This window comes from Vidua chalybeata, chromosome 2, assembly GCF_026979565.1.
Source record: "Vidua chalybeata isolate OUT-0048 chromosome 2, bVidCha1 merged haplotype, whole genome shotgun sequence".
Classification (NCBI taxonomy): Eukaryota; Metazoa; Chordata; class Aves; order Passeriformes; family Viduidae; genus Vidua; species Vidua chalybeata.
The window spans coordinates 38,331,964-38,348,251 of NC_071531.1; the positions used below are offsets into that span (position 1 = coordinate 38,331,964).

The 16,288-nt window shown below is 36.7% G+C and overlaps 1 protein-coding gene across 7 annotated transcripts in view; it reads left to right on the top strand.

The window, feature by feature from the left end:
* Positions 1 to 16,288, top strand: part of NALCN (sodium leak channel, non-selective) — a 229,627-nt gene that overhangs the window by 161,168 nt on the left and 52,171 nt on the right. For all 7 annotated transcript variants that reach the window (XM_053935243.1, XM_053935244.1, XM_053935245.1 and 4 more), the window contains 2 exons: positions 8,614 to 8,750; positions 10,659 to 10,800. In XM_053935243.1, the coding sequence (XP_053791218.1) occupies positions 8,614 to 8,750; positions 10,659 to 10,800 (279 nt within the window). The remainder of the gene's footprint in view (positions 1 to 8,613; positions 8,751 to 10,658; positions 10,801 to 16,288) is intronic.

Here is a 16,288-nt window from a genome sequence, read left to right on the forward strand (position 1 = left end):
TATGACCTCTCTGCTCTTCAGCATTTTAAATATCTCTCACTGTCTGTATCCTGATAGAAAGTCAAGATGATGACTTCCTCAGTCAATCATGACCTGGTTCACTGAGTGTCTTCAGCTCTTTTTTACGTAAATGGGAGCTGCCTGTGGTGAGAACCTTTGAAAGTCTGCCCACAAAATTACCATTTCCCAGATTGGCTCTGTTTTCCAGTGAACCTGGCAGGGCGGATGAAGATGTGTGTCTCAGCTACATTTAGGTAAGGACCATTTACAAAGCTTCCTCCAGGAATCTTCCTTTGTGTAGAAACTAGAAAAGGAAAGCAAATATCAAGAGTCTCTGGGTAGTCTTGTAATGGTAATTGGTTTGCTTCCCATGCAGAAGTACCCTTTCAGGTTGTAATGAATTTTACCCTGAATCTTGAAGATGAACACATTGTAACTAGTCAATATTGAATGTTTACATTTGTACAAGAGCAGAATTCATACATCTTGTGCTTTTGTTCACTTGAAAATATTTTAGTTGCTTGTTATTCATCACATATATAGTTCATAATAAATAATGATACCTAGTTTACATGAAGTCTCAAGTTTCCCCTGATGAAATGGAGCATGTAATGCATTTTCTATTATAATGGATATTTTTTTGTAACTCACTAACCTTTGGATAGAAACAAAAATGTGTCTGCTACTTATGCCAGGAGAAAAATAATGAATACGAAAATTTTATTTTTCATATTCATTATGGCATTTATATGTGAAATAGCTATTAAAAGAAGAGTTTGGCATGTTAGCATTAAATTTATGTTTCCTTTTCATTATCTATTTTAAACTATTTGTCAAAATATGTACCTACTCCTGAACTGTTTTAAAATAAAGGCGTGGTTTATCTTATCTAAGATAAGATAAATATTGACAGCGTTAGGTCAATGGTTTGACTCTATGCTCTTAGCGGCTTTTTCAATCTAAATGATTCTATGAATCTATAAACTATTTCATCTTCCTTACACTAGAGCATCTTCTCAAAGATAGTAATTTAGCCAATCTGCATCAAGAGAGAAAGCTGTCCAGAACATGCTCTCTGTCCTTAAAGCTGGCCAGCTGGCACAGCCTGGCTTGTGCATACAGCAAAGTTATTTTCCTCTCCCAAAACTAGCTTCCATTTAAAGGGAAGTGCCCATACTGCCTTCAGGGAACATGCCCAGTTGGAATAAGTGCCAAACTGTACTCAGGCATGATCAGGGAGAGTGCTACTGGCCAAGGCAAAAAGCGTGCAGTCATTCTTGCTAACAGTTTAACACAGTGGGGGATCTCACTCCAGTTCTTAGGCCCATACCCCACTATTGGCACAGGTGTAGCCTTACCCTGCCCCTGTATCCAGTGAAGCAGTTACCCTGAGGTGACAGTCCATCTGGCTTCTCTCACTTATGTGTTGGTATGGGATGAGCCGATATCTGGAGACACCTCTTCCAGTTGCATATAAGAAGTGCCTAGAAGATTGTACCATTTGCTTCCCATCTGGAGGACTGTCATTAGCTGAGATGAATACCATCATAGATGCTGTGGCCTGGATTCATCCTGCCTAACACTGGGAGTCAGGCATCTGATTTAAACATACTGGATTCAAGTTCCCTATTTAGTCAATGGAAAAAAAGTAAACATGTGAAATAAATAGCCAATCCAAGATCTGAACTGACCTGTACAAGTGTCTCTTCATCACTTTTGGCTATAAAAAGACATAACTAAATGAATTTAGGTAACTACTTTGGTCAAAAGGCAAGAATCTGGTTGCCAGATTGACCAGTTGAAGCTGATCTGGTAAGCACATTCCTGGGGCCTGATTACAAACCCTGACTGCACAGAATCTTAGATTGCCCATTTTCTTTTAATTTTATAATACTTGCCCCTGCAGAGATAAAAGTATTTGGAAATAAGGCTAAAGTGTAAACCATGTAACAATGTTTGCCAGTCTGTAGTCAGTATGAAGTAATAGCTCTGAAAAATTCATCCTCTTTACCTCAGCTGATCACAGAGAAACTATGAAAATTAGGGTTCCTGTCTTGTTTTAGATAAACAGACTATATCTTCCCAAATTTTGCTAGATAAATTTTCCACTGTTTGAATTGGAATCATATCTTGTCAGCGGCATTTGTTCCTGAAGAACTGATAGGAGCTACAGTTACTGGAAGGAAGTTATTAAAAATCCCACATTTGTGAAATCTTACTCAATATCTGTTAAATTTGGAAGACCTAATGCAAAACTTAGAAAAAGTCATCTAAATGATCAGTTGGGGTATAGCAGTTACAGTACCAAACCATACTACACACAGCATATAAACCCTATTGCAGAGAGAAGTTGTTTATTAAAGAAACAGATCTTGTGCCTATGGGAAATGCATGTAGTCTGGTTCCTCCATCTGTCAGGAACTTTTCAGTTTATTTTACTCTTATATTATCAACAGTGCAGTCTCTACTCTGAATGCCAGCACCACTGTGGTCATAGCTTCTGGTATATTTCACTGAAAATTCCTCATGACAATGCTGAACACAGTTAAAATCAGTTTGGGTTCTGTTTAACCATACCTACATGGGAGAATTTTTTACTGTTTGCAACATCCCCTTTGTTTCGGTGAACCCAAAGGATGAAATTCACTACTGGTGCATCTAAACAGTAAAAGAGGACAAGAGAGCAAACAGTGAACCCTTGTCTGTGCATGCTGCAAATCTCTTCCCTCACTGCTGGCTCTCTCCTGTATCTCCTGGTACTTTATTCGAGATAATACTTAGATATAGTTCAAGTAATATTTTAATTGAGAGACTGCTTTCAAAGAAAGAAGAGACAAGGCTCCACCAGGTTGGATTCTAAGACACACAATTCTGTTGTGCTCTCCCACCTGCCACCAAAGTGCCTCTCAGTTAGGCAATGCACAACCCAAATGTCATCATACAGAGGTTCTGTGCAGGAGAATTCCACACAAAAGCTCACATGTTGTTTCAGATGCCTTGAAGAATTGGAAAAGCTGGAGAAAAATAACTGGTGTAATTATCTCCAGGGCCACCACACAGGGTCTAGAAGAACCAAGAGGCAAATATTATGGCTTGAAATCACCATGTGCCATGTGACTTTAGGCAAGGGGTTAGGCTTTTGTCAGTCTTTTATATAGCACTGTAGACATACTAATAAGATCTACACTTCATAAATACTTCTTTATAAACTGTAAGTTTTACCCAAATTCTACTTATCCAATTTTTTACACTAACTTCCAGGTTGATTTTACCTTCCTTTTATTTCATAGTGCAGGGTGCTCAAACAAAATCAACATTTTTCTTCATTGTAAATGAAATTGCAGGTGTAAATAATATTAACTGAACATCTGATTTGTGTTGAATTTTAAATCAAATGCAAGTACAAAAATGTTGTTACAATTGGATGCCAAATCTGAGAGTGTGATGTGACAGCTTATCCATATGCATATCTTCTTTTAATATAGCTCATTCATGTCCAAAAGTCTGCCAGGTTCATAGGATTTCAGACTAACAGAAAAGAAAAAAGAATCTCATTTAATCTGCCTTTCTGATTTTTAGTTTTTTAATTAATGTCATTTAATGCTAATAACTTGGGTTTCATTCAAAGCTCCTTTTGACAAGCCAAAGGTGATGTTAAGTCTGAGAACTTGTATAAATAAATAATTCTGCAAAGCTGTTGGTTGGGTGTTGGTATCAGTTTGTAATGTCTTTCACCAATGTGCACTCTTATGCTCAAGGTGTTTGGTGTTGGAGCATATGATATCCTGCTAAGCATGCAATGCAGGTATTATATTGTCATTTTATTCTTCAATAAAAAGATTTGCAGTGAAAAATGTTGATATTTAGCAGTGCCCTGTAATGTACCAAACAATATTGATTTAAAATCATCTGCTAGTGAGACCTCCTGAACTTTGACTAAAGGTTTGAACTTTTCAGTCACTGTGAAATTATTCTGGGCAGCTGGCCAGTTCCTAAATAGGTTGTGTGGACATCAGTGGCAAAGTTTTTAATTTGGGATTATTCATTTCAGCCTGTCAACTAAAATGAAAGCATTAGAGCATTGCTGCATTTTTTAATCATTTGATTTCATTTGAAATACTTACAGAGTGTTTAAGTCAATTTCACATACGCTTGCCTCTTACACCATATGAAAACTGCATCTTTCACTCTTTCAGTTTTGCCTGTTACTGGCTCCTCTTCCATGATGAGAACTAAATGAAAAGAGAACAAAACAAAAAGTTAGAATGGGTAGGTCTTACCCTTTAGATATGGTTAATTCTGTATCCCCTTTAGCATGTTCTTACCAAAGTCTCGATATCTTAGAAACTCATTGACTGTGTTAAATTTGAGATTTTGGTTTGTTTTGGCAAGATCAATACTTTTGAGGTTGTTTATGTCCCTAAATGCAAATCAGTGATACTAAGAAATACTCATGTTAGTTTGCCTTTTGAACTGTTCAAGTGATCTTGTTCATATTACCAGACCCTGGAGCACTCCCACTTTTCAGACCATCAGGTTCCACCTGGGAAAATCATGAGAGTTCTGAATGTGCAGACACTTCTCACATCCTGTTTCCACAGGAGAGGATGCCAGCTGGAGGGGAGGTGTGACACCACCTTGCATTCACCTGAATATCTGAAATGCACTGTGGCATGTTTCTTCTGCCAAACACAGAGAGAGATTATGGAAATTCAGCTCTCCTAATCAGCTCCTGATGATTGTCTCATTCCAATTCTCCAAGTGATTTTTCAGCAACTCTGTTATTAAAGGAGTTGCAGTATGTACTTTGAAAGAGCTCACTACTTTCACCCTGACCACATTTACAGTGATTACTATTTGGATGACCTTTTTTCTCATGCACAGTCATTACCTGCTGTCTCCTTTATTGGTGCCCTGCCTTTCCCAGTCTTCCACTTTTACTACCACTCCTCCTACTGTGTGTATTTAGGACAACCACTTAAAAGTTCTCTTCATTTCTAAGGGACCAGATCTTAATTATACCAAAGGGGATTTTGGCAATCACATTTTTGTAAGGAAGCCTTGAAGTAAAAAATAAATTTACAACTGAAGCTGCAATAAGTAGTATGAGTAAGACTATACCACGTGACACCTATGCCATTGGAGAGAACTGGGATGATAAAGCAGTGTCTGTTGCCACCCTATTCACAGTGTGTCCAAGTCAGAAGGGTTTTCTTCAGAACAGATTCAGTCTCACACTGGACTATCTTTCCCATCACACGTGGGGTTCAAAGCCATCCTAAGGACCAGCCATTGCTTGGGATCCTTAAGCGCCAACTGCATTTTTGTGTAACCAAGATGGAGCCTGCGGTTGTGTTTCCTCCAAGAAGAATCAGGTTTGCTTACCAACACAGCACATAAACTCAACCAGAAGACAAGGAGTGTGGGTGATTCAGATTTCAAATTGCTCCAAACCAAATGGAGACGTGGCCATAATGCCTTTCTGTGAGAAAAGGATAACACAAACATTCTCTTCACCTATAAGTCTGCTTTTCCACACAGCTGTCTTTTGATTGATCTAAGATCAGGGAGAGCTTGGTGTTCAGGGACCTGTAAGTATTATTCAAACAATCACAGGAATCCCAAATTAAAATATCCTCTCTGACATTCCTCACCATTTAAGTGCTATTTGGAAAAGTGCATCTGATATGTGTTTAGAGTGGACAATTGTACTGTATGCTTTGTGCCATTAAATCTGCTCTTGTGAACTCAAGCAACATATAAGTAGTGAGATAGACAAAAATTTCTTCAATGGCTTTACATATGTTACTGTTTTCACCATCCACAAGAGAATTTAGCCAGGCCAGGCTGACAAAATATTGGTGAGCATTTCCAGTAGGCTCTTGGGCTGCAGATGGAGGGCTATGCAGAGCAAATAAGGCCAATGTGAATTTTCTTATCAATAGTAAATGTAATAAATAAAATCTAAAAATCATAGAGAAGACTGTCTGGATGTTTTATTTGAGTTTATTGGGTTATTTGGGTCTAGCTGTTGCTAGAAACATTCTGTACCATCATAGCCCCATTTCAAATAATCCTGTACCTTCAAAAAATCGATGTTTGTCAAGTGTTAGAGAAAGTTGAAATATAAAGGTTCTAAGCAGCAATACAAAACAGGATGTGTGTCATGTGGAGCAACAATTACACCCTAAGTGCACGAAGAAGAACTCAGGGAAGCTAAATGCCTCACACTCCCCAATATGTAATATTATCACAGCATGAGTAATTGGAGATATTCTATAGAACTGCCTTGACTTTGGGTTGTTTTAAAGCCTATCTTAAATCATTCTCCTATCCCCTTCTTTACCTTTTGAACTATACAGTTTTCTGCTTTCAAGCTCTCCGTGCTCTGTTTCTGCACTTAGACTTCAGATGACTTGCAGTTCTCTCTATTCTTATGAAAACAGGAGTTCATAGTTGTAAGGGACATTGTGCCAAAAATATGCATATTTATGCAATGTTTTCTAATTGAAAAACAAGTATCAGAAACTGGAAACCTTTTTTTCCTCTAAAAATAATCCCTTCCCAAAGCTTTCAACAGTACAGTATAGCAGAAAAGACCTCTTAGATTACCCAATTAATTTCCTTTTCAGAGAAATATCTCTTTTGGCAATACTCTGACATTTCAGGGATTCTGACTAGTCTGATTTTGAAATGATAAGGCACTTCCCTCTGGAGATCTCTCTGAACACTCAGAGATTTTCCCATAAGGCTTTTATTCTCATCCTAGAAATTCTGTTTCTGAATTTCTTTCTCTCATTCCTTTATTTGATGCACACTATTGTATTCTTGAAGTAATTTATTTTCAAATATTTTCAAATATTTCTTATGTAAATTTACTTCATCGCCCCTGCTCTTACTGTATCAGTTATGGTAGATGGGGAGTAAATAATGGGACCTTTTAGTCTTTCTCTTCTTTTTTCTCCCTTGTCCCAGTTGGTTAACACAGTCCTCCCCTGGTTTCGTGGCTCTCCTCAGCACTATTTTGTCTTGTCAGTGAGAAAATGGCAAAACAGCATTTAGAAATTAATGCATACCCAGATATGTTCTCTTCAAAGCAGCACAGCAATGAGCTGGGAACTTCTGTATAATTTTTCATACCTGTGTAATATCTAACCAAGTCCAAGTTCTTGTTTCATTTCTGCTCTTATTCTTTATCTAGAATTTTTTCAGTCTCTTACTTCCTGTTTCTAAATGTGTCACTTTCCTTGTCCAATGTGGCATTTGCAACTCTTCATATTTTAATATCACATGCACTAATGTCATCATTTCTTCCTTTTAATGATCATTAATAGAGCAATGAAACAGGACTGGACACAATATAGATTTATGGAACATTTCCCTTTTATTCTGAATCAGCTTTACCATTAATCAGTAGTCTTTGCTTGTAGCTGTTCAGTTTTCTACAGTTTTCAGCCCATATGACAACTTCTATCCAACTGAGTATGAGTTGATTTTCAGTTTATGCTGTCCTGTGGCTGGAAGTGGTGGTGTTGCTGATAGCATGACAGTACAGCAGGGCAGTTTTTCTTCTATAGCATGCTGTGGGAGCATGCATTTCACTAGGCAGGGCAAATGAGAATTAAAGCTTTACTTGAATTCCTGGGCAATTGCCCCTGGTAAAAATCTGTAGCTGATGTCTATCAACAGTATTCCCTGCAGGTGCTGATGGTGAAAATGTCTTTCAAAATTTAAACTTCTAATCCTTTGCTTACAATCAGGGATGAGAAGAATTGGAATTTCAGTTGGATGCCTGCTGAAATAGTATACAATACACATACAGTTTAAAATAAATGTGAAAATTAATTTCATTGTTTCTTTTTAACTTGGTATTTTGTTGCAATAGCACACCTGAATTGCTACATAAGGTAATCAGTATTCAGGAATCATATCTCTATATCATATCTGTTTATCTTATTTATTTAGCCATCACTTGTCCATGTCGATACATGTATCTGCCTTTTATGTATTTAGAAGGGTGATATTCCATTGAAGAACTGGTTTTGGGTAATTATATTATTTGTTATGTGATTTGCCATAGCTGAGTAGCACTGATGCAGATGGATTCTTTTGAGTTCTTTGTCATTACTTATAATATTCATTTAAATGTAATTGTCCTGTTATTTTGTATTCTGGGAGATGGATTCTCTTAAAATTTCTTGTCTTTTGAAGTGCTGTGTTGTCTTTGAGTATCAGAGAGCTGTCAGCATATACAGGAAGATGTGCCTAATAAGAAAAGGTCTTGGGTGTTTATTTGGTTGAAGTGTTAGAATCTACGAAGAAAAAATAGAAATAAGCATATCGAATAGGGCACAAATATGCTTTGTATTTTAAAATTAAAATTATTAGCAATCATCCCATTTTATGTCTTTCATTTAAAGGCATGGTATTGTTAGACATTTGTAATCTAGCACAAGCCATTAACGGGTATCAAATTTACCTTCTGTAGGTCTTTGCTGCCATCTTCTGTTTCTTTAAATAATTGTCGTTGTTATTTGGATTCTGAAAAACGAGTGGGCTATTACAGAGCAAAATTTCCCATTTTGTTATTGTTTTTTATCTCTTTGTTTTCAGCTAAAACAAAGTGAAGCTAATGCAGATACAAAGGAGAAGCTTCCCTTGCGTCTACGCATCTTTGAAAAATTTCCAAACAGGCCACAAATGGTGAAAATTTCAAAGCTTCCTTCAGATTTTACAGTTCCAAAAATAAGGTATTGAAATATTTCCTTTGCTAGCATGCTGTAAACTTTTCTGGGGTCACATAACACCCAAAATATTTCACTTTTTTTTTTATTGTGTTAGGCAGGTAGTTCAGAAAATAAGAAATTAAATGGAATTAACACAGACATTCAAAAGGTGCAGCATTTTGGATAAACCTCATTTTTCTCAACTGAGGAAAAGCAATCCTAGCATTCCTTATACCTTATTCATGAAACCAGCTAGATTGATCAGAACTGACACAAGTACAACATAATTGAAAAGTGTGTTGTTTCTACTCTTTCCTTTGGATTTTAGTTTCTTGGCTCACATAGATGACTAGCAGTCCAATGGATTCTCATGTAGGTTTTTAAAGCCAGGGTGAACTGGCAGCAAATCATTAGAGAGGATTAAACAGACCATCTAATACCAGTTAGCCTGTGATGACCTCGTCCCATATTTGTATTTGCGTAGTTACGTCTTTCCTGTGAAATTCACCTTAACTAAAGATCGGATGCTCAGTGATCTACTAGATCATTCTTTACTGTGGGGGTGGTGAGGCACTGGGACAGATTGCCCAGACAAGCTGTGGATGCTCCATCCCTGGAAATGTTCAAGGCCAAGCTGGATGGAGCTCTGAACAACCTGGTCTAGTGGAAGGTGTCCCTACCCATGGCAGGCAGAGTGGAACAAGATGATCTCTAAGGTCCCTTCCAACCCAAACCATTCTGTAAATCTTTGATCATCAGTTAGAGTACAATTATCCTTCCTTAGTGTCAAAGAAGTCTGACAGAAATCGGAGGGCTGCTCTAGTATATACAGGCTTCAAAGTCTGCTGAAACGCCACAAGCTGGCTGAACAGATCCTCTCCATGCCTGTGTCAATATCCTCAACAAGCACATACCAGAAGAGAGGATGATGTGAAGGATTACTGCCATTGTTCTGAGTCTACCAAGGTTACATTTCTTCTGAATAAATTCACAAGGAAGCTGTCAACTGGTTTGACCTGTTTGTAGTACCTTAGCCGAACAAAAGGAATAATGGTGGTCAGAAGGGTCAGGAAAAGCAGCCTTCCAGACCTCAAGGAAACAATCACAAATGTTTTACATTTAGTATCAAAGTACCCTTTTGTTACATATGGAGGGTGTTCTTCTCCTAGTCTTAGTCTTTTTTCATATTTCTTTCTAGTTGTGTTTTTCCCAGCATATTCTCACACTCACTCATGATCCTATTAACTACTGAAGCAGACTTCAAACAAGCACTAGCAAATAATATCTTTAAATCTGAAGCTATTGTACTATGTAGCAATATCTCTCCAGAGAAAAATTAGTTTTGACATAGTTCATACTGAAAGAGGCAACTCTACTGAACTTAAAATATGGCAAGATTAATGTATATTTGTTGTAAACAGAAATGCTTCTGCTTTTTAAACATGGCATATGTGAGGCACAGAATTGCTGAAGTGCCTTAATACTGACATTCAAAGCAGTTATATGAACAGATGTTGTTTGAAATCTTCAAGAACAAATTTCATGCAGAGAGTATGTTTCCTTTGGATTATATCAGCATTTGATTTACATTGAAGTAACAACTTGCTGTTTAATGAGCTCAAAAGAGCTGAAAACTGCAAAAGGCACTTGAAATATTTAGCACTTTAATTGGTAAAAAAATAAATAATAATTTTTTTTTTTTTAAATCTACATGCAAGAGATCCAACTCGCAATTCAGTTATGGATCTCTTTAATAAATGAATTCAGGTGTTATCAGTTGTTCTGGCACTCTGTTCATTTATGCATCTATAGAACTTTTTCTCATGAGTTTATGCATCTCAGCACTAATGGATTGTGACATGACAGAAGGAAAACCAAATATTAACTCTTCTTGGGGTTTTAATGTGTCAATATCCTCTATTTGTTCCCAAGGGAAAGTTTTATGAAGCAGTTTATTGATCGCCAGCAACAAGATACCAGCTGTTTGCTGCGAAGACTTCCTTCAGCATCTTCTTCCTCATGTGACCACTCTAAAAGATCAGCAATTGAAGAAAACAGATATATTGATCAAAAGGTAAATCAAGAGTATAGAGTAATATATATCTTGCCTAGAGTATTGTGAGAAAAGGAATCAGATTATTCAGTTTTTCAAACAACATAAAAAGTGAATAGAAGCTAGGATGATTGAACATAGGCTAAAAGGCTATTTTTAATTCAGCCTAAAACAGACATCATAGCGGATCCTCTTCTGGTTTAAATTTTCCCATCTCCTTTGAATTCAAAATTCAAGATCTGATACATTAGTTGTTTAATGCATGCATCATCTGAAGCAATTTTTTGAAATAGTTCTGCTGTTAATCACTGACAAGCTAGTGGAAAATTAAAGTCTTTGAATATCACACTGGATTTTTGAGTGCCTTGATATTATTGCAACCTTGAAAACACACTTCACTGAAGGAAGTGTAAAGGAAGTGTGAAGGAAGTGTGAAGGAAGGAATAGAGCCTGAATGGACATCATCTACTTTAACAAGCAGAGCAGAAAAATTGGATAACTTATTAATATCTCTGTGTAATCACTGAAGATGAGTAAAAATTTAAAAAGTATTCTAATTATTTAGAAGATACTACCCAATCTGAAAGCCTGGCAATCACTAGAAAACAGACCCTGAACAGATATATTTGATGCCCATTGTGCTAAAAGCTGCTAGTTTCCCATGGATGTTTAGATTTGAAAAAATACTAGCACTGCTTGGAATGATGACCATGATGATGATGATGATTCAGCAGCATAAGTAGATGTATCTGACTTCTGACACCTTATAAAACTAAAGGGGTGGAAAAAAAATATTCATGTGTGTCACAGATGATAAGTGGTTTCCCGGATTTCTAGTGGCATCTACAGAGATATCAGACCTTGACCACTTGTAAATTGCATAACTTAGTGGCATTTTTATAGACAAAGGTACTTTCAGTAATATTATGTTTCAGTATTGTTTGCTGTTGAATTCTCTTTGAATATAAACATCTGTGGTTTTTAAATACATTTTAAGTTACAGAATCACAGTCAAGAAAAAAAGAGTCCGTGCATTGCTGTTATATAGTATAAGTGGCTTTCCTAGTGTGTGTTTGCAACCATAACCCAGGGCAGCATTCATACAGGCAGAGTTGCAGAGCTGGGAGGCAAAATTGGGAAAGGAGAGTTGGGGAAAACATTACTCTTCTGATAATGAATGCAAATAGGCAATTTGTAAACCAGCGTTAATTGCCATCCCTAGTTCTGTGCAAGAGCCCATTCTTGTGGCTGATGTATTCTATGGTGTCAGTAAACCAAAGCTGAGCACCCTGACCTAGGAGGGAGGACTGTGGCAAAATATGGCATATCTGGCCAAGAAGGCTGTAGAAAGGAGTGAAGCCTAAATGGACATCATCTGCTTTAACAAGCACAGCGGGAAAACTGGTTAAGTTATTAAATGACAAGCCTAGGGGCTAGCAGAACTATGCCAAATATCACTAATAATGGATCTCAAACACTATGCCAGGGTAATCAGAGTACATTTCTACCATGTAATGAAGAGATGAACAAAGACCTTAAAGTTTTCTCAGCCACACAGGTAAGTCCACAGTATGCAATGCAGAGCTGTGCAGTGGCTCAGTAGATCTGTTTACATGAATATAATTTAGATAAATTAATTAAATTCCATCTTAATTCCTTTTGCTTGCTGTTTACAAAAGTGAATTGTTACTGTGTTCGAAGACAGATTAATACATGGCACAGTTTATTCAATGAGATCTTGCAGTGTGAAAACAGAATGCTGCATTCTTTTCAAATTTTTACCTCCCTTCAAAAGCAAATATGCATTATCTGACTTTAATTTTTGAATTTAAATAAGCATTTGCAAATTGGTTTTGCATTATTCAACCTGCTTTAGGCACATGCTTTAGGATCCCAATGTCTCAAGAGTAGAAATAATGATGAGCAATATTTCTGATAAATTCAGCTTAAAACAAGGTATTTACACATTCCTATTAAGAGGAGAAAGCACTAAGAAGGATTTTTGAAAGTAATTACTCTAGCTTTCTACAGTTACAGTTGCCAAGGCAACCTCATTTTTGTATGATCAAATCTTCTTAAAACAAGTTCAGAATGACTGGTTGTGCTTAAGTATTAACCTTACATTCATACGTTACTTTTCTTTATAAAAAAAGAAACATGACAAAACATTTACTGATCTCAATGCCTGGCAGGATGCCTTCTCACTGCTCCTGTTAGCAGTGGGATGGCTTCAAAAACTTTTCACATGCTTTTGCATTGTAGTTGAGAAAAAAGTGGAATTAAAAGGTAGAATCAAAAGGTGAGATCCTGCTCAGATCTGACTCTGTCCTTCCTTTGTGGTAGCTGAACTGTGGCTAGTCCCTCCGTTTACTCCTGGACTTAAGTCAGTATCTCTGTGTTCCACAGCTGCTTAATTGATAGGAGGCCCTTACACTCCCCTATTTTTCCCTTATTTCCACTTCAGCAATATTCTTGTTTTTCTTTCTCTAAAAATCTGCCACTATATGGTTTTGTGTTTAGAATCAATCTGCCTCATAATTTGTGCTGCTCAATAAAGCAAATTTTATGTATGTTTTCTTATAGAATGAATTTAGTTAGTGTTTTCAGTTCTGTAATTATTAAAATTACCACTTAGTTTAAAAGTTGTTTTAAGGTGTAATGGGGGAGTAGATTTTCAGTGCATTCTTCCATTTTGGTTTTTTTTTCCAAGGTATTCTACCTTCTCAAAAGAATTGGAAAATTATTTTTGGTGTAAATCACTGTAACCATGACTACAATCCATTTGATATGATTTTCATCTATGCCAAATCAAAAGAACATCTTTGGAAAACAGATTTCTCTGCTATACTCCTTTTTTTCTAGTCAAGTCTGTGAGTTCCATGTTTTTTTTTTTTCTCTTCCAAATTTTTAAACTGTTCTGAAAGTTATAAACTAACCAAACACTACTATAAAAAATCACTTTTAGGTACCCAAATGCCCTTTATATTTTATGTGTGGCGTCTGAGTAGGTGTGTGGATACAGATTGTACCATCTTCCTTTTACATCCAATGACAGCAACACCTGGGCTCTCCCACAAACAGATGCTTGATAGGCAGCTTAGCACTGTGCTTTGTTTGAGTTGTTTATTATTATCTGTAACATTTGTTGTCTAAAACTGGTATTCTCTGGGATTCTCTGAACTTAACACTGCTGGAAAGGCAGGATGATAATTTTTTGCTCTCCACTTGAGGTCCTACAGAGCAAATTTACTTAAATTCAATGATCTTGCCACAGACCTACCCCCCTGCATGCTGATCTAATCTGTCCTCATGTGGTCTGAAGGCCATGAGTTGAATATCCCACGGTCAAATTAGAGAAACCAGGATTTTTCAGATTGGTGAGCATTCCCCTTGTTGTGGTAGAAAGCACTGTGAAGTTATTTTCTGGTGAAAGAAGGAAGACTTCTTGGAAAAAATACAAGATTAAAAGAGAGACTTAGGGTATTAAATGTACATTGTAGGTGAGGGAAAAGGGGAGTTTTAGGGACAGAGAGGGAAGTGTTCTTCTATACTTCTACACTTGTATGAAAATTATTCACAGTATGCTGGGAATTTCCTTAGATAACCAATATTTCAGTAAATTCTTGGCCAGAAGAACTGGATGAAGTATGGAAACGTAATTTTAGTGTGAGTGGGTGGATGAGAAGAAAGGAAGTTGGCAGAAAATAAGGACATCTCAGTGGCTTTCACATAGCGTGAGGTATAGCTGCAGCAAGTTTCAGGGGGACAAAGAATTAAATTAACGTGAGATTTCGAACAAATCAGGTGTCCAGTGAAATATATCTGAGGTGGCTGTAGAGCATTGGCTTTGCCTTCTTAACATCAAGACTGGAATCAGAGGGGCACAGAAACCCTTCAAAATGCTTTCCTAAGAGATATTCAAGTTTTAGCAAACCTTGCAGAAAATTATTGTGAGATGGACACTTCTGAACTGATTATTTATCCTTGGCCATACAACACAGCACATGGCTGTTAGATTAAAGTTCAAAACTGACAGACTCATGAGATAACTTTGAAAATGTTTATGGTTCAATATGTACAGATAGTACAGATAACCCATGTGCATGTCTACAACAGTGGCAAAGCAGGAGTGAATTGCAAAAGAAAGCACGAGAGCATTTAATATATCCATGTATTTTATAGTTCAGACTTGGAACATCTCCCACTTAATTGAAGGAATATAATCAAGTCAGTTCCCTTATTTCTCCATTTATAAGATTAATTGGATAGTAGCAAACATGTTTTCTCTTTTCTCTCCCTTCTATCATCCTGTTTCTTTGCTGATTCCTTCCACATGTATGAGTTCTGGTTTTAGTTCTGCAAGCAGTGCAGTTAGTAGCCATTCCTTTGTCTGGTGGGAGCCAGGTGCAGCACTAAGGTCTAGCTCCTGGGAAAGCTTGACCTCCCACACCATATGGCTTTCCCACTGATTTCCTGCTTACAGCAGAATGTACCTTTGTGAAGGGAGGTTGTGGTCAGAAAGTGAGAGCTGATCTCAGAGGTAGACAGAGCCATTACCATAGAGGACTGTGAATATTCAGAGGCAGACCTCATGCTGGAATCTGTGTTTAACATATTTTGTTAATATTATAGATACTGCTTTTGTGAGCTGCTGAGACATGCCACTTAATCTTGATAAGATGTTTTTGTTTAATTTGGATATATGTTCTTTGTTGGGTTTTTTCTGACCTGTGCTCAACTTCTTTAACTATTCTGTTTCTTGAGAGAAAAAAAAAAAAAAAACAAAAACAAAAAACCAAAAAAAAACAGTCTTCTGAGAGTATTCCAAAAGGATTTTTCCTTGCAGAAAGTATTTGTATTTGTAAAAGCTGAAATAGTGAAATAGCCTTTCAGGTTTTCTAAGGCATATATTTTAGTATGGAAGACAGGATGTCCCAAGATACCTTTCAAAAAACCATTGGGGCAAAGACATGTGTCGCACTTTGACACAAAATAACCCACACACTCACACTAAGATTTAAAAGAAGAAAAAGAGTAAACGTATTTCTGACTTTGTAATTTATAGAATTCTAAAAGTGACAGTGGATTGAAGGATGAAATTGCCACCTCTCCAACTACAATGGTTAAACTAACAGTCTATTAATTCTCTCTTCTTACAAAGAAGAATGTAAAACAATCATTATTTACATGAACAGTGTATTAATTCTCTAGTAGAAATATGTAAACATCAGAAGGCATAGAAAACTTTTAAAGGAGGTTTAAAACTTTTAAAAGAACAGGGCAACAGACATACTCATATATTTTATTTGTACTTTTTTCCTTAAAACATAGGATAGAATATTTATTCATAAATTACAATGTTCAGAATTTCTGTTTCTTACTGTAATAAACTTATATCCCAAGTTAATGAACCTCTCTGAACTTTATTTTGGGTATTCAGTTGTGCAAAGCAGAATTTTGGCACAAAAGATACAATAGTGTTGTGTTCCTTATTATTCTTTTCTGTAAG